General features: G+C 43.6%; 1 protein-coding gene across 1 annotated transcript in view; it reads left to right on the top strand.

The window, feature by feature from the left end:
* The window catches only part of CCND2 (cyclin D2), a 31,664-nt gene extending 15,756 nt beyond the window's left edge, over window positions 1-15,908 (top strand). Inside the window, exons 5-6 of the mRNA XM_027715343.2 lie at window positions 1,867-1,997; window positions 14,471-15,908. Coding sequence (XP_027571144.1) covers window positions 1,867-1,997; window positions 14,471-14,626 — 287 coding nt within the window. The 3' untranslated portion in view covers window positions 14,627-15,908. The remainder of the gene's footprint in view (window positions 1-1,866; window positions 1,998-14,470) is intronic.
* Window positions 15,909-17,820: the final 1,912 nt, after the last annotated feature.

Genomic DNA, 17,820 nt, shown 5'->3' with positions numbered 1-17,820 from the left:
GGGTCTTGTTGAACCTCATGCCGTTGGTCTGAGCCCCAGCCTGTCCAGATCCCTCTGCAGAGCCTTCCTGCCCTCCAGCAGATCAGCATTCCCACCTGACTTGGTGTGATCCACAAACTTACTGAGCACTCAATCCCCTCGTCCAAGTCATTGGTAAAGATATCAAAGAGAAATGGCTCCAACAGTGAGCCCCGAGGGGCACCATGAGTGACTGGGGGAAAGTGCAATCATGGAATTGCAATTCCCGTTACCTTGCTGAGATCAGCATCCTCAGGGCTGTGTCCTGCACTGAGGAGTCAAGGCTCTCCTGTTGACTCTCTCATCAGTGGGGCCAATATAATTTCATTTCCAAGAATCAGCTTTCATGGGTACAGTGGGTTCTTACTATGATAATAGTGCATAATTATTACTTTTAGAATAATGGCAGTCTATATTCCTTGCTTCAGTCAGTGGGAATTTGTTTCTTTTGAAGTGTTTGTCAGAGTGTGATGTCTGCTGAGCTCCCCTGGTAGGAAGCCATGTGCAGTGGTGGGCTTGCAGGTGGCCACCTCCTGGCGACTTTGTGAGACAGATAAATTCATGTCAGGGTTTCAACTCCTCCTTTTCTCTCCATACTTCTAACTTGTCCATCCTGTTCCAGTCCATCTGAATGAATGCTATGACCCAAGTCCCATTCTTACTGGAATACTCCAATTCCAGGGACGTATTCCAGCCCGGAGGAGAACATGCTGTCTCCACAGCTCTTGAAGTGTCTGCCAGCTCTGAGTCTAGGAGGCCCAGAACAACTCTCCGTGTGTCTAAAACTTGAGTGGTTACTGAGGCATCAACAGGGTTACAGAATTTGTGCTGGATGCACAGAGAAGATTTGGGATCTGCAGTTGGGCAGTTTTCTGGAACAGTCTGTTTCTATAGACTGAATAGATTGCTGGTGGTTTATTTCATATTAAGTATTGCTTTGCTTTACTCTGCATTCGCCTCCAGTCTCCCCATCTGAAAACTAGTAGAGGAAGGTTTGTTAATGAGTTATTGTTGATCCAAAGAACTTGAAAATCAAGTTTAATTTTAGGAATATGTCAGTGACATAGAAGATCTGCAAATGGTCTTTAGTAAGGCATGCTGATAAACCAAGTCCTATGGCAGCATCCTAAACCATAAAATTGTTATATAAAGACCACAGGATTTTGTCTAATTTTCTCTTCTGATTTCACAGATGGGTGAGAGGAAGTTCTGAAATGTATTTTCAACTTGTTTATTAAGAAATAGTAGTAATGACAAATGGGATCTTTTTTTTTTCCTTTGATTACGTAGCTATGGGCTTTAAGTGTTCTCACTTCCTAATTGCTAAGGTAGTAAAGATGAACTGTTAATTAAAATCTCTTTCCCGGGCAGGTCTTTAAATGCTCGAATTAATTAAGTCTTTAAAAATTGACGTGATTAAAAATCTCATTTTGGTCCTTTGTGATACCTTATTCCAGTTAGTTTTCCAGTTATACAGAGAGGTCTAATGTGACCAAGACCCAAATTTCTGACATAAATTACAGAAAGCCTCCTTCTTCTCTTTCCTTTTCTTTAAAACTAAGGAAAGACTATTAAAAATTGTCCAGGTTTACTTTATGCATCAATGAGAATAAAAGACTGAACTGCATTTCCATTTTAATTTGCAGGTCTGTTCCCCCTCCTTTGACTGCTTGTGATGAGCAGTGTGACTAATGAGCTCCACGGGACCAAAAAGAGTGGCACTTTTCCCTTTCTTCTCCTTCCCCGGGTTTTATTCCTGGGTGTGGTTTTTTTTATGTTGCTTGCCTCTGATGTTTTGCAGCTTTTCTTGGCCTGGGCTTGGACTAATTCCCAGATCTGTTCTTGCAGATTTTAACTTTGCCATGTACCCACCATCAATGATAGCAACTGGAAGTGTGGGAGCAGCCATCTGTGGCCTTCAGCTCGATGATGGGGACAGCCTCACGGACCTCCTGGCCAAGATCACAAACACAGATGTGGTGAGTGTCCCACATTCCTTTCCTCCTTTCACTTCTCAGGGCACAGTGGAGCACCAGACCATGAAAGCTGTCCTGATCCCAAAAGCTCACTGGAGCAAGGCAGAGTGATGCTTCCGAACTGACTTGCAGACATGGAACCAGCTTTTGAATCTCTAAAGCTCTGTGGACTCCAGGGATCAATTTTTATTCACCCTTACTGGTTCAGCAACTTGGTGGGGAGAGGCTGTTCTTCCTGCCCTGGCTGGTGGTCCAGCACTAAAGCCCCCTTGGGTAGCCTGAGCGATGGGGCGAGCAAGCAGGCAGCATTCCCTGGGGGGGGTATAAAGTAAACCAAGAGGTCTTGTGGTGGTGTTGGTCCTGTGTTTGCAGCCTTGAAAACTGCTCTTCTGGCCCTCGTTGAGGTATCATCTAAAAATAGTTGGCTTGAAGGAAGTGAATAAGTAGTCTAGTTTACCGAAAAACGTGAGGATTTCGATAAGTCTTTTTTTTCTTATGATCAGATTTTCGATACGATCCTAATTTTCAAGTGCAGTTCTGTGGCTTCCCATGTCTTTTGATTGGAACTGGATTTGCACAGAAAAAGGGACATTTCTAATTCTGAATGCTTAGAGTGCAAATCATAGAATCATGGAATGGCCTGTGTTGGAAGGGACCTTAAATATCATCCAGTTCCAACTCCTTGCCATGGGCAGGGACACCTTCCACTATCCCAGGTTGCTCAGAGCCCCATCCAACCTGGCCTTGGACACTTCCAGGGATGGGGCAGCCACAGCTTCTCTGGGCAACCTGTGCCAGGGCCTCTCAACCCTCACAGGGAAGAATTTCTTCCTAATACTCAATCTAAACCTCCTCTCTGTCATTTTGAAGCCATTGCCCCTTGTCCTGTCACTCCAGGCCCTTGGAAAAAGTCTCTTTCCATCTTCCTTCTGGGCTCCCTTCAGGTCCTGGAAGGCCACAATTAGGTCACCCCAAAGCTTCTCTTCTCCAGGCTGAACAATCCCAACTCTCTCAGCCTTTCCTCACAGCAGAGCTGCTCCATCCCTCTGATCATCTTGGTGTCCTTCCTCTGGACTCACTCCAATAGGAAGGACATTGACGTTTTTAGAGCGAGTCCAGAAGAAGCCACCAAGATGATCAGAGGGATGGAGCACCTCTGCTGTGTGGAAAGGCTGAGAGAATTGGGTGTAAGGCCCTTTTGCAGCATCTTGCAGATTGGACAAACTTTTATCTCCTGTGTTGAATTTTTTTACCCAGATTGTTTCAGTCTGAAAGCAAATACCTACCACAATAGCTTAGTAGTTCTTAAATGATTAGAAGAAAACAAAATGGGCTTTTTTTGAATTGAAAATTTCTTTACACCTTTTAAATTTAGCAGATTTTTTTTGTCAGAAATTTGCTTTTTGTCATCCTGGTGAAAATCTTTCCAACTGAGACTATGTTCCTTCGGATAAAAACAAAAAGACACTCTTCTCAAATAACAAAGAACTCTGAATGTTTTACTGGTCTCATCTCCTTTCCAAATATCTGTTGGCACTGGGTAGAGACAAACTTTCTTCCCTTTGCTCCTGGGGTCAGCCCTCAGCAGCACAGACAATGGAGGAGAGTTTCAGTCCCCAAATGGGAGCACACTTGGGATAAAAGGAGCTTCTGGATAATTTAATTGCTAAGAAATAGAAGTCTCTGCAGAAGTTGGAGGTGCTGTCATTTTTTTTCAAGGTGTTTCCGTTGTTGTGACCTTAACTCCCTGCAAGCTTTGAAGTCTCAGTCCAACCGAAGGTGACCAAAATTTTTAACTTGGACAAAACAATGTATTTTTCATTAGCCAGCTATTTGGATTTGGGAGAAATATTTCGGTAGAAATTTCCTTCGTGACTTCTGCATTGGAAAAATGCAAAAGGGCCCAGGACTGGAAACTTTCATCCCACATGTTAACACTTGAGAGAGAAAGAAACAACTGAAAACATGGTTTCAGGGGCAGTCTTAGCAATAGGTAGTAATACCAGCCTCATGTGTAAAATGTATTGTTGGAAAAAAATGTACTGGCTAGATTGTGTAAGAGTTAGCCCAAGGCTGTGTTAATAAAGAGTAAAGACTATTGTAATATATTTTACACTAGGACTTAATTAAAGTTGAATGAGCAGATTCAGTTCTCTCACTTCCTAATTTCTGATGCCTGAGAGCTGTTCTTGCAGTGACACAATTAATTCCTTGTCACTGTGCGAATGATTTTGTTTTCAATGGGGAGGTTAGGGAAGAGGGGGAAGTGAGAGTTCCTGGGCTTCAGGAGCATCACATGGTAGAAAAGCAGGGGAACTCACAGAAACTACAGTTCTACAGAGCAAAAACTTCTTGCCTCCCTGTGCCATCAGGAGGCTGGGGGAGGGTCCTTCCCAAGCCAGATGGTGCTGGGGCCTTCTGATCCTTTTTGGCTTTGGAGTGTGTGATTGCTTAGCATGGGAACAGATGATAGGACTTTTCCTATTGGCTTTTCAAAAGATGTCACTGTCCGAGGTGAAGCATGAAATTTTTTCTATGATTCTATGAAAAATTTCAGCTTCAAAGCTCCAAGCATATGAAAAGAGAGAGTGATAATGAAACCCTGATGCAGCTTAACTGCAGTGAGCTCTTCTGAACTTTGACTGGTTTATAATGATAATTTAAGGATGCAGTCTATTTGCTGGGAAATAGCAGCATAAACCAGGAGGCTGAAATCAGTGGAGTTACTCTAGATTGTAATTACACTAGAGTTTGACGTTTAGTGCTAAAATGAATGTTTTTAATGTATATTTCATCAAGAATTAGACCAAAAAATATGTTATTAATAAACAACATGTAATTTAGAGCCCAGCTGTTGGGTAAGCAAGCAACCAACACGTTGGTTGTTTGAGACACATTGGTGTTGGATATCCTTGTAGGAATCCAAAGCAGTGCTCCAGACTTTAGACAGGATTGCACAAAGCATCCTGTCAGTGTCATTCTAAAGATAAGTTATTTCTGATAAATCGGTGCCCTGGGCTGTTTGGCGAAGGGTAAATCACAGCCTGGAGAAACAGTGACAACAGGGCCATGCAAACCTTGGTTTCATTACTCCTTCCCCCTACCAAAATAAACACCAGGGAGCTGCTCTCGGAGGAGCTGAGAAGCTCAGTAGCCTTAGGGGTAGTGAAAGTAGCTCTGCATGGTGTATTTGAGTTGCCAGTTGTGGTTGTTATTGTCCCAAAGAGTCATTGAGAGCTACTCCCACATAACTTAGGGAGGTGATTTGCCCCCTCTACTCTGCCCCCATGAGACCCTGCCTGGACACCTGTAGGTTGTCCTCAACATAAGGACATGGAACTGTTGGAGCAAGTCCAGCGGAGCCCATGAAGTTGATAAGGGGATTGGAGCACCTCCCCTATGAAGCCAGGCTGAGAAAGTTGGGGATGTTCAGCCTGGAGAAGAGAAGGTTGTGTGGAGGCCTCACAGCACCTTCCAGTATCTGAAGGGGCCTCAAGGGAAGCCGGGGAGGGACTTTACCTCAGGAATTGTAGGGACAGGACGAGGGGGAGTGGTTTCAGACTGAAACAAGGGAAATTTAGTTTAGCTATATGGAAGAAATTCTTCCATGTGGGGATGGTGAGGCCCTGGCACAGATTACCCAGAGAAGCTGTGGATGCCTCATCCCTGGAAGTGTCCAAGGCCAGGATGGATGGGGCTCTGAGCGACCTGGGATAGTGGAAGGTTTCCCTGCCCACAGCAGGGAGTTGGAACCGGGTGATCTTTAAGGTCCCTCCCAATCCAAACCATTCTGTGATTATGTGATTCTGACTTCACACAGCTCTGCAGGATGGGGATTGCATGTTCCATTCTGTTCTCCTGCCAGGGGGTGGGAACATTCCCTTTGTTGTTGCTTGCAGAGGAGAGGCTGGTGGGCAAAGAGTTGAGAGACCTACTCACAGGAAACCGTGGAGCTCCCTGTGCATCTCTTGGTGGGTCATTGCAATGGAAAAACAAACAACTCAGGAAGTCAGGAATTTCCATAGCATCCCAGATCAGCACTCCAGTGGGAGCAGTATCCTGTCCCTGGTGGAGCTCCATGCTTCGGAGGAGGATACCAGCATCCCTGCTGAGCACAAGTACGAGATGTGAGGAAGGATAGCTGAGTGGGCAGGGCACATTTCAAGGCCTTGCAATCAGTATTCTGCTTTACCACAGACCTGTGTTGGGTAAATCCATCCTTTCACTTCCTGGATGAGCAGCCATCCATCAGTTCAGTGTGTCAGCTTGCTAGCCTTGGGTCTGGGAGCTGTCTCCCTGGGCATGCCTGGGAGTGTTCCTATAAATCATGTCCAGGGCAGGTGTGCCCTGGCCTGATTTCTGCTTGCAGGGAATTTGGTCTGGGCCCCCAGATCTCCTCCCAGAGGAGAAATACAATAAGGTTTCTGAGGAGCTGGAGAAACCACTGCAGAGGTAGGTAGATGAAAATCTTCACCTTGGACCAGAATTTTGTAGGCTTAAGTCAGTGAGAACAAGGCACACAACTAAGTTTTAGACCTCCAAAGGCCCCTTCAGTCTCTTTTCTATGAGGCCAAGTAGAAATGTTGAAACTATTATATCATATTAAAAATTTTTTCAGGGTTACATCACTGACAAAAGCCAACAAGGTTACATCCCAAATGAAGCTGATAGTATCTGTTTAATAAGCTTGTAGCACCATGGTCACCAGAAGGGCTAGTCGGGTCCACTGTGTGTGATGAAGGGGTTGTATGTGCACAAGAGGAGCATCTTCTCTGAGCCCAGCTCTCAGGGTCGCATCCAGATGGCACAAGGAGTTGTCCTTCCCCAGCTTCAGCAGCTGGGAAGAGGTTTTCAGGCAGAGACAACGGGTAGGCCTGTAGGTGGGCACAATTCCTTTTGAAAAGTCTGTTTCCAGATGGAAACTGGTGTGTATTGAGTTGTTTGGAAAATCCAAAGCATATTTAAAGGCCTGAGGTAGAAAGAAAATAAGGAATCAGGATTTTCTTTAGGTCCTGTCAAACAAGCTGGCTGTGAGCCATTGAATATGTGGAGTGGGGCTGTTTTGAAGACTGGACCCACAATAAACGGCATTTAAAATGTCTCCACTTCTGTGTGCCACAGACATATGTCTGTGCTGGGATTTTTTTTGTACCCCAGTCCCTTCCTAAAGATCCCTGCAAATTTCTGCCCAGAAACGAAATTCAGAACCCCCATGCTCAAGAATTCAGTTTCTGTTGAGCTGCAGTGTAAAATCATGGAAATCTATCTTGAATGGGTCGCAATTGAACATTGTCCCTACAGCACATACACCATTTATCCCTTCCTTTGTAGTGTTCAGGGCCTGTGGTTTTGGAACCAAGAAACAGGACTCGCTGTATCTTATCCTGCCTTATTTGTTGCAGACCGCATTTTGTATGCAAGGAAACAACAGGCAAAATAGCCTCTAAAAGAAAGGAAGAATGAGATAGTTTCCTAAGTTGTCTTTGCCTGAGTTGGCAGCTGCTCCATTTCATTCAGCTTTTTGTTCCCTAGTGAGTGCTGTGCGTGTGTAGCAACAATGGGGTGATGCAGTTACACCGCGGGCTCATGGCGGAGTTCCGTCAGATCCATTCATAAATACGGCACTCCGAGGAAGCCAGGCCCCCTGAGGAACCCTGAGGAACCGGCTCCACAGCCAGGGGAGCTCACAGGCCATGGAGAGTCTGGTCGGAGACTGGCCCTCGACCTCTGGCGGGGAATCCTCACTCAGCTCTGTGTGACACAGGCAGGTTGTCACAGCTTTTTTAAAACCCCCTTTCTCAATAAACCCTCAGGGTGTTTGTTACAGCAGGGTAAAATTCCCAGCTTTTCACAGCTGCAAAGTATTACCTGTTTGACAGAGCTTGAAATCCCAAGTCACACTGAGCAGGGAGTACCGTTCCAGGTACTCTGCCCCTGGATCACCCTGCTGGTGTTTTGGCTTTACTCTCACTTTTTCCCTGTCCTAAAAACATTGTTCTCTCCTACTGCAATGAGAAATAACCCAGAGGAGCAACAGGAAACAAACTGACTGTTGAAGCAAACGGTGAAACTGAATCTAGAAAGAACACTGGTGAAAGTGCTGGAAAGGCCTAAAGATTGCAGACAAAAATGTCCCATCTTTCATATGCTTAATGCTAGTCACCTTATTTATTGCATCATTGCAGTAATGTAGCAATAGTAAGTGGAGAAATTCTGGCATAGATGAGGTTTTTTTGGGGTTGTTTTGTTCTTAAGATGAGATGTCCTTGTTAGTCCGCATGAAATGCCCTTTGGAACAGCACATTGCTTTTCTGTACTTGCAGGTGGAAAAAGAGACATAGACACTTATCTGTGATTGATGCTCTTTGTTACAGTAGCGAAGCCACACATTTAGGAGGGAAAATAATTTTGTTTTTAAACTGCATCTGTGAGCTGTGAGATCACTGTGATACAGTAAATACAGTAAATGGATATGATATTCCTACAGCAGCTTTCCAGGCTCTTGCTCTGGAGAATGCTGGCGAGCTCAAGGACCAGCACTCGGCATACGAAGGCCCCACTTTGGGAAGGAATCCCTGTTTATGTCAACAATGAAGCATGTGCTCTGGAGAGGTTTGAACTGGGGCTTAAATGGGAACCAGTGGAGGAATCCAGCCCTCCCTTTGTAGTCAGGAGTACAGATGAAGCGTTCCGCGTTGGAATTTATGTAAACCCCAACTCTTTAATGCATGTATGATTGCTGCTTTCTTAGATTATCCAAGCAATGCATACATAACCTGTGAACCATATTGTCACTTCAGATATATCCAGCATCCTTCCCATTTATCATACCAGGTAAAAAAAAGTCTTTTCCTGATTTCCCTTCTGCAATTAGTTTTAAGCAAGAGGAAGAGATCGGGGTGTTAATTTGTGAATTAATTAATGTATATGTGGAAGACCAACCACCCTTTAACACAAAAATGCCGGAAGGTGTTTTAAGCATTCCCAGCTTTGGGGCTTGGAGCACTCAGCCAAGCACCTAGGGTTTGGATTTAGGTTCCTAAATCCAGTCGGGAAATGCAGGGGCATCAAAAAGTGTCCAGTAGAGGTATAGCTCAGTATTTTGCACTGTTTGCATACATATATTTTGTATGTATATACTGCTTGTATGTATATATGTTATATATAACAACGGCCCTACTGTTACTCTTCAGCAGCTGATTGTAAAGGAGAGTAGGGTTGCATTTGGCTTTTGGAAGGCCTTGAGAAATGATCCACTCGGGCAGCAAGTGGGATTGTCCTCAGCCTGGTTTTTAACTGGCTCAGGCTTTGGCCTTATTTATTCTGTGGTTCCTGATGCACAACCCCTCACCACATAGGTAAGATCTTGTCAAGGGCTAAGCAATATTTAAATTTAGCAGAATATTTTAACCTTGTTAAACAGTACTTTTGTTTTCTTCCTTAAATGCTGCCATAATGTATTTTTTCTGGATTCCCAAATGAGTGCCATCTTGGGTGGGCAAAGGCTGCATTGCTGCAAGGTTCAGACCAGTTTCCATGTACCCAGATGTTTCCCTAAATTTAGTTTCTAATAAGCAGACAAAGGTTAAGGTGCTTTCTGGGGTAAGTTTTTTTATTTCTTCTCTCAGGCAAGACCCAAACTGAGGTGTTAAAGGGGAATCTAAAAATCACAATACAAAAAGCACTGTGTCCTGAGGCACTGTGGAACAGACCAGAGCTGAGTTCATTCCTTCTGTAAGGCATGTCTTCCTGCTGGCCAGAGTCAGGGAGCACCTAATGGATCCTGGGGTGCATTGGAAAGAGCATTCCTAGCAGGTCGAGAGGGGTGATCCTGCCCCTCTCCCTCTACTCAGCCCTGTGAGGCACATCTGGAGTGCTGTGTCCAGTCCTGGGCTCCTCAGGACAGAAGGGACATGGAGTTCCGGGAGCAGGTCCAGCAGAGGCTGCAGAGATGATTCAGGGACTGGAACATCTCTCTGAGGAGGAAAGGCTGAGGGAGCTGGGGCTGTTCAGCCTCCAGAGGAGACACTGAGAGGGGACCTCATCCATGTGTGTCAGTGTGTGCAGGGAGGGGGCAGAGGATGGACCAGGCTCTGCTCGGGGGTGCCCAGCAATGGCACAAGAGGCCACGGGCAGGAACTGATGCCCAGGAAGTTCCAGCTGGACATGGGGAAGAACTTCTTTGCTGTGCAGTGACCGAGCACTGAACAGATTGCCCAGAGAGGGTGTGGAGTCTCCCTCCCTGGGGATATTCCAGAGCTGTCTGGACACAATCCTGTGCCATGTGCTTGGGATGACCCTGTTGGAGCAGGGAGGTGGGAGTAGGTGTAGTAAATACACAGCTGCAGTCCCTGTATGCTCATGGAAGCTGTGGACAGATTCAGAAGGAAGGAGGTAGAAGAGGCATGACTGAAATGGTTTACCTTCTTGTGATAGCCCTCCACTATTGGCATTTGAGTGATCTTTGTGGAGAAGCACACTGCTGCTCAGGTGGGGTGGGATCTGATGCAGGGAGTACCATCATCCAAAGGGGACTATTTGGGTGGGGGGGCCAAGGAAGACTTGAAACCAGCCGGATAAAGTCTATGGCAGAAACCCAAGCCAAGTTCCTAAACCAACTATAAAATGCCTCTTCAATATCCTCCCCTTTATTTTTCCTTTTTTTTTTTTTCATTTTAATTTATCAGTCCAGCCATGATTTTGCAAGATGGAGAGGATATGGGTCACAGGCTGCTCCTGGAGCTTGGAGCCATCGTGACTGAAAATCCCAGTAATTGCCAGTGCAAAGCAAGAGCCTGTTAGTTAACTCAGAGTGGCTTTCCCTCATAGCTTGCCGGTGAACTGTAAATTCCACTTTAAAACTGAAAGCTAGGGGCCAGTATAGGACTTACAGAGGTGTAGAAAAGTTCAGGAAAACTAATTATGTAGAATATGCTGCAGGATCTTTCCTAGTGGTTGTGCTTTCTTTCAAGATTGTCATGAATGGAAATTGAAATCTTCAATTCTTATTGACTTGAATAAGTAGATCATGCCATAGAGCTGCTGATTCCTCCTTCCAGTTATTTTCACTGCCAGCATTTCCATCACAGCCATGAAGCTATCCCTCATCAGACACAGAAAAGCTTTTCTTTTCCTTCAAATACATTTCAGGTGTGCTAGTAAAATCACCTAGGGATGAAAGAGTTTCAGAAAATAATAAAAAAAAAAAATCCCAAAAGTTAATTGCCTTTTTAGTTCTGTACATGCTGAAGTAAAAATAAAACTATGGAATGGAAAGTACCAGAACTATTTTAATCATTAAAACTACTAGACCATATAGAAGAATGGGGAAGTTAATCCATATGACACACACTTAAAGTTTTTTATAAAAAACAACAAAGGCAACCCTGCAGTATTCTGAAGGAATGGCCCAGTCCCTTTATTGGAAAATCTGGGGCCACTGCTGCAGTGCATTACAGTGTTCTTTCAAGGAAGATTTGCTGAAAACAATGCAATTCATGTTTTATTTCTTTGATAAATTTGTAAAGCTTTAATTTTCTCTTGTCAGGGCGATCTAGAGCAAAATGAAAGCCCACTAGTAAAATATGTACACATACAGCAGATCCCCATGAAACTAGGAAGGGTTAAAAAAACTGTGTCATGGGAATGCCAGGTTGTTTGTCCTGATGGCTTTTTTGTATTTTGTATGTCACTGAACTTTGAATTGACAGAAAGTTCCAGTGGTGCCCCCATTCATAACATAAAGCCACTTACCTTATCACACTATGACAACTGGGCTGGTAATATACTGTAAATTAGGGGTTTTTTTCCTTTCACCTGTGAGATTAATATCCAAGGAGCTTTAGTATGCAAATGGAAACACTTTTTTGGGAAGCTATTTCATGCTGAATGCAGTGTGCTGGTCATTTTACCATAAGTTTCATTGTTTTAAAGAGTTCAGTGGTACATTATTTTAGGTTCAAAACAAAAGTATAGACCAGAGAAATAATACACAGTGGCCTGTGGATTCCCATATGAAATAAAATCCATGTGGCAATTCCAGTCGAGGCCCCTTAATTGACTTTATGTACAAAATGAAGACATAAGAAATGACCCGATTTCTCCATAGGGCTACCTAGAGATTTTAGCATCTTCATACATTAAATGAATCATCATGTTGCCCATCAGAAGTTTGTATAGTAATGGTGTAAATGATCATATCTAAGGGTGTTTAGGAACTGACAAAGCGGACTCCAAATGCTCAAGCCTTATGTTCCTCCTGTCACCACCCTTCCTTCCCCAGGCCTGGCTGCAAGGAAATTGCCTCATTAAGCTTTTCAGTCTGAAGCTGCTTTAAAAAAATCTGGCTTGTTTTCAGGAGGACAAAATATTTTGAAATTGTGCACCACTGTGCTTTAAAAGAAAGGATTCTTATAACAAAAAAAAAAAGTGCATTAGGAGTGTAGTCTGTTACAAGAGTCTCAAACGGGTGCCCCCACACTGAAAAATGTCTTGACTCATGAAGTGATTTTTTGCCATTGCCCTCTTACAGGTTATGATGGACTTAAAACCTGCCCATGCTAATAACAGAGGATTTTTTTTTTAGCTGAGTTTCTGGTAGCTTTTGCCAGTTTTAGGACAAGGAGAGGACAGGAGCCAAGAAAAATGGGTGTTCACAAGCTAATTGCACCCATCACAAGCATCAGTGTAATCAGCAGAAGAGATCCTCCTCCCTTGGCATGTTTCCCCAGACAAATCAAACCTCCATACATGAATATGTCGAACATCTCCAAAATAACCTGATGTTGCATTGGGAAAGTGGGGGGTGTTGGTCAGAGCCCATCTCCCCAGCGATGCTGTGGCATCCCACAGAGGATTCCTAAGCACCTATGGAATCCTGTGGAGCTCAGTGCCCAGCTCTGCTCTTCAGCTCCTCTGCCTGAAAGTGGCAATGGTGATGCTGAGTCTCACTGCCCCTGCCAGGGCTGTGCTGTAAAAATCCTCCTTCCAAAACCTGTGTTTCTCTGCTCTCTGAAGTTTTTGGGAGAGTCCCAGCTCTCAGGCAGACTGAGATTGCAGGAAGTTTTTGCAGTGTTAGTACCTTTTCCAGTGTTGTAGAAGGACTGCTTTTAGAAAATGCCATTTATCACAGCACCACGTGGCAACCTTCACAGTGTCATATTGATACTCCCAGCCCACCGCATGTAATTGTGTTTATACAGTCACAGCTTGGGTTTTATTTTTCAATTTCTGCTATAATTGTTTGTCAATGTTTTCTCATGCCTTTTTTTTTTTTTTAAAACCATATTATTTGGTCTTCCAGCGTGTCATCAAGAATATGGAACATCCCGTAAATATTTTAATAGTTATCTTCTTAATTCTGTGTCAAGTTTAAGTGTGGTGAATCCTTCTCAATTATTTCTGTATTTATGCCTCATGTTTATTGTCGGACTCCTGATGCTCAAGGTTCCCACATTTGTGTATCCTGCTGTTTCTCTGAGTGTTATGTAGTATAGTTTGAAATACAGTGGCTTCTGAGGCTTGGCTGTGTGTTTTTGACTTACATATTTTTCTAGTATCTAGTCTTTGCTTTATTGTCTTCTATGAATTATTGCCAATAACTATTCCTAGGGCTGTTAAAATAGTCCTGCTCTCAGAGTGAAGAGCACACCCTACATTTCCTCCTCCTTTGCTGCTGAAATCACTTTTCTTCTCTAGAATGTGCTCAGAAAACAAATTCTATCAGCAGCAGTGTGGCCAGCAGGACCAGGACAGGGATTGCCCTTCTGTACTGGGCACTGGAGGAGCCAGTACCACTGTGTCCAGAGAAGGGCAACAGAGCTGGGGAAGGGTTTGGAGAGTAAGTCTTATGAGGAGCATCTGAGGGAGCTGGGAGTGTTTAACCTGCAGAAAAGGACGCTCAGGGGAGACCTTCTCACTCTCTACAACTCCATGAAAGGAGGTTGTAGCCAAGTGGGGGTCAGGCTCTGCTCCCTCTCAAATAACTTAACCCTGCATAGGAAAATGAAAAAAATCATATACCCTTCATTTCCTTGCTTTTTTTCCTGCTCAAGAAGACCACACAAATCACAGAATCATAGAATGGCCTGGGTTGGAAGGGATCTTGAAGGTGACCCAGTTCCAACCCCCTACCATAGGCAGGGACACCTTCCACTATCCCTGGTTGCTCAGAGCCCATCCCAGTCTGGCCTTGAACACTTCCAGTGATGGACATCTGCAGCTTCTCCGGGCAACCTGTTGAGCAAGGACCAGTAAAATATTAAGATTTAGAGTCTAATAAATATGGCATTAGCACTATTTAACCCAAGCAGTTTGTACACAGAGGTTGCCCGTGAGAATTCAGGGTCATTTTGCATCAGAGCAGACGCTCCTTGGGGAACACCTAGTTCTGACTAGTGCCCAGTAAGGAAAAAAACCCTGTAAAGAAAAAATCCCTACCTTGTCTCCACTAACACATCAATTTGCTTTCTGTCTAGGACTGCCTTAAAGCTTGTCAGGAACAGATCGAAGCGGTGCTAGTAAACAGCCTTCGGCAAGTCCGGCAGCAGCAGCAGCAAAGCAATCCTTCCAAGACGGTGGATGAACTGGACCAGGCCAGCACTCCCACAGATGTGAGGGATATCAACCTGTGAGGACATCACCACGCAAAGTCACGCTTGCTCCTCCCAGCCCAGTTTATTTTTGTTATTATTTTTAGAGTGAATTTTTTTTTTTTTTAATCTGCTCCCACATAGAGCATATTTAAACCTCTTTTAGGCAAAAAAAAAAAACAAACAAAGAAACAACAACAACAAAAAAAAAGACAAAACAAAAACTGAATAATGAAAAAAAAGCATTTGGTGCCTGTGATGTTCTACAGAAGGGAATCCCACAATATATTTGGTAATTGCTATTTGATTATGTATCAGTGATATTAAATGCTTATAAAAGCATACAAAGTAGCTAGATCAATGTAAGCCTGCATTTGTGGGAAGAAAGTAGAGTATACTTGTCTGTGTATTATGACCTAGTGCATACACCCCTTTTTTAGATTTAAGAAAGGAATCGTGTGTGCGATTTTATGGCTTGACTAGATTGCAAAGCAATAGAATAAGGGGTTTAGGGCAAAGTGGGAAAAGATCCCCAAAGCAATTGAACCATTTTGAATGCAGAAGAGATTTGCTGATCTGTCACCTCTGTTATTAGTCAGAAGTGTTTGTTGGATCTCTGTATGTTAGTTTTGTTTACTCTTGCTGTCTGTGGTAGCTGCTACCTAAGAAAGAAGATGCTTTATTTTACCAGCCAGAAGAGCAGGTGTTTTTTGGTTTTTATTTTTAGTTGATTTATTTTTCTTTTTTCTTTTTTTCTCGACTTCCCCTCTCCCTTCTTGACTTTTTTCTACTTCTCCTTCAGAAATGGTTCATTCTAAACACAGCAGCGTCTTTGGCATAAGGGCAATTCTGTTTACCCAGCTGTGGGCCAAGCCAAAGTTACCAAGTGTCGATGTTCAGTGGGGGAAATGCATGAATTAATCCCAAGTGGTTGTCTCTAATTAGACCACCTCCAGCCTTTGGATTGCAAGATGTGGTGGATCATCTATGAAAAGCATTATATTCCTTTCCAGTGCTAATACTTCACATCAATGTTAACTTCTGGCAGCTTCTTAGCCTGGCCATCAAGACATTTAAATGATGCTCTGTCCATCTTCCTTTTTGACATAAACCTCACTGTGTTAAAGAAGATGAGATTTGGTTTGATCCCTCGTCTACCTTCCCATCTTCCCCCACCACCCCCGCACACTTTTTCAGCATTTCATTAACTTTATTGATCCACAGTGAGCATTTTTTGTAAACCATTTCATTCGAAAAGCACTTTGAAAATTGTTCCTAAGGGATTAAATGAGATGGTTTATGACAATTTTGCCGAGGAGGAAAAAAAAAAAAACCAGAAAAAAAAAAGAAAAAAAAGGAAAAAAAAGAGAAAGAAGACACAAAAACAAGGCCTATAGCTTTTTATAGTCAATATTTTCCAGTATTTGGTGTACTTGGTTAGTTGAGGTGTTGCTGGAAATACCAATACCCACTTCAGATGACATTCCTGTCATGACATTCCGGAAAAAAGCCTGACCATCTGTATTGTTCAGTGTCACAGAAGGATCTTAATAACCACCTTCATGCTCATCTGTGGACAAGGCAAGAACATTCCTGGTGCAACAGACATGATGGGAAACATCGAGGTGTGTGACTTGGAGTTTTATTACAAAGGTGTATTCAGTGTACTTGAATTTATTTTCCTGCTCCACCTGTAACAAAGAGGCATTTAGATGGCAAAAGGAGTTGGAGCAACTTGTTTTTTTTTTTTTTTGCACAAATGTATTAACAGTTTGCAGATATCCAATATGAAGCTGTTGGTTTGAAATGTTAATGTTTGCATTTTTAAGAAAAAAATCCAGAAAGAACATGCTACTTCGAAGAAAATTATATGTATGGACTTAGCCATATTTGGCTAGATGAGGGTAGAAAAATGGAGTAAGATTCTAAGGTTTTGTTGGGATTTTTTTGGTTTTGGGGGGTTTTTTGGTTTTGTTTTTTTTTTTTTGCGCTGCTAAGAAGCTATGATTTGTTTCATTCTTATTCACATTAACAGTACTTAGCTGTATTGTTTCACTGAGTGTGCTGCTATTTTATAAACATTTTTATAATATATTATTTTACTGCTTAAATTTCAAATCCTGAAGTAGATGGTTAAGTGGAGATATGATGAGTTCTTTTGATTTACTGGAAATGCCCTGTACAGTCGTTTTTTTTTTTTTCCTAATAGCGTGTTCATGATTATTTTTTTTTTATTTTTTTTTTTCCTTTTTTTTTTTTTCTTTTCCCTTTCCTTCCTTATCACATCCTGCAAAGACGGTATACTTACCTCAGGTTTGCTGGACAAAACAAATGGTTCCCATTTTCACAATACCTCACACAGTGACAGTTCGGTTTCGCCCCGGGGCCCGCGCTCTGTCCGCACTGGAGAGGGGTTGCAAGCAGCCAAGGCGGGGCACTGGCTCCTTTTTTATCTTTGGTATTCTTGTCATAGTGGAAAAAATGCATTGACTCTCCACTGGCTGGTCCATCTCTCCCAAAGTCACAGGTGGGCACAGCCTTGTCCTCACCTCCTGCCTTGATGTTCCGCGCTGGGAGCGCCTGGAGTTCAGCGACAGTGTCTCTCCTGGAGGAAAAAAATAGTTAATGTTGTTGAAGCCAGACTCCACGCAGCTCGTATGTGACAGATCACACCATTCCCAGACAGCAAATGCGGTTGCATGTGCCAGAGGGTCCCAGATGGTGGGATGGCCTCTCTGTCATGGCATGAGCGCTGGCACCATGTTCATCATGTTTCTATGGTTTGCTCCCCTCTGTGCTGGAGGTCAAGTGTTGGCAGCACTAATATTTAGGGTACCTGCCCCTGCTCTTCATCTCCTGCATGCCCTGGTCCCGTGGGATCCCAGGGTTGATCCCGGCAGGATCACACCCCAAGAAAGGGGCTGAGGGCCACCGCCAAGGTCAGATCTGGTTGTGCTGGAAGGAGCAGCACCGTTCAGCATTCCCAGTCCCTGACAGGGACCTGGAAGGCCTGTGCTGGCCCCAGTCCCTCACAGGGACCACCTGGTTACTGTATGTTTAAAGTCTGGAAAACCTAGAACTTGAGTGTTTTCAGAGTAGCTTCCAAAATAAAATTACTGCCTAGCGCTCTCTTCTAACAGATGTTAAAGGGAGTGCCCTGTTATTGCAAATGAGGTGTGAGCATCCCCCTCCCCCCGAATTGCAGAAATCCTAAGCCTTCCAATGGATTGATTAAA

This window comes from Pipra filicauda, unplaced genomic scaffold (genome assembly GCF_003945595.2).
Source record: "Pipra filicauda isolate LSUMZ 115617 unplaced genomic scaffold, ASM394559v2 scaffold188_size1440453_pilon, whole genome shotgun sequence".
In the NCBI taxonomy this organism is placed as follows: Eukaryota; Metazoa; Chordata; class Aves; order Passeriformes; family Pipridae; genus Pipra; species Pipra filicauda.
The sequence above is the reverse complement of the archived record's forward strand: the minus strand, read 5'-3'. Positions and strand labels throughout refer to the sequence as shown.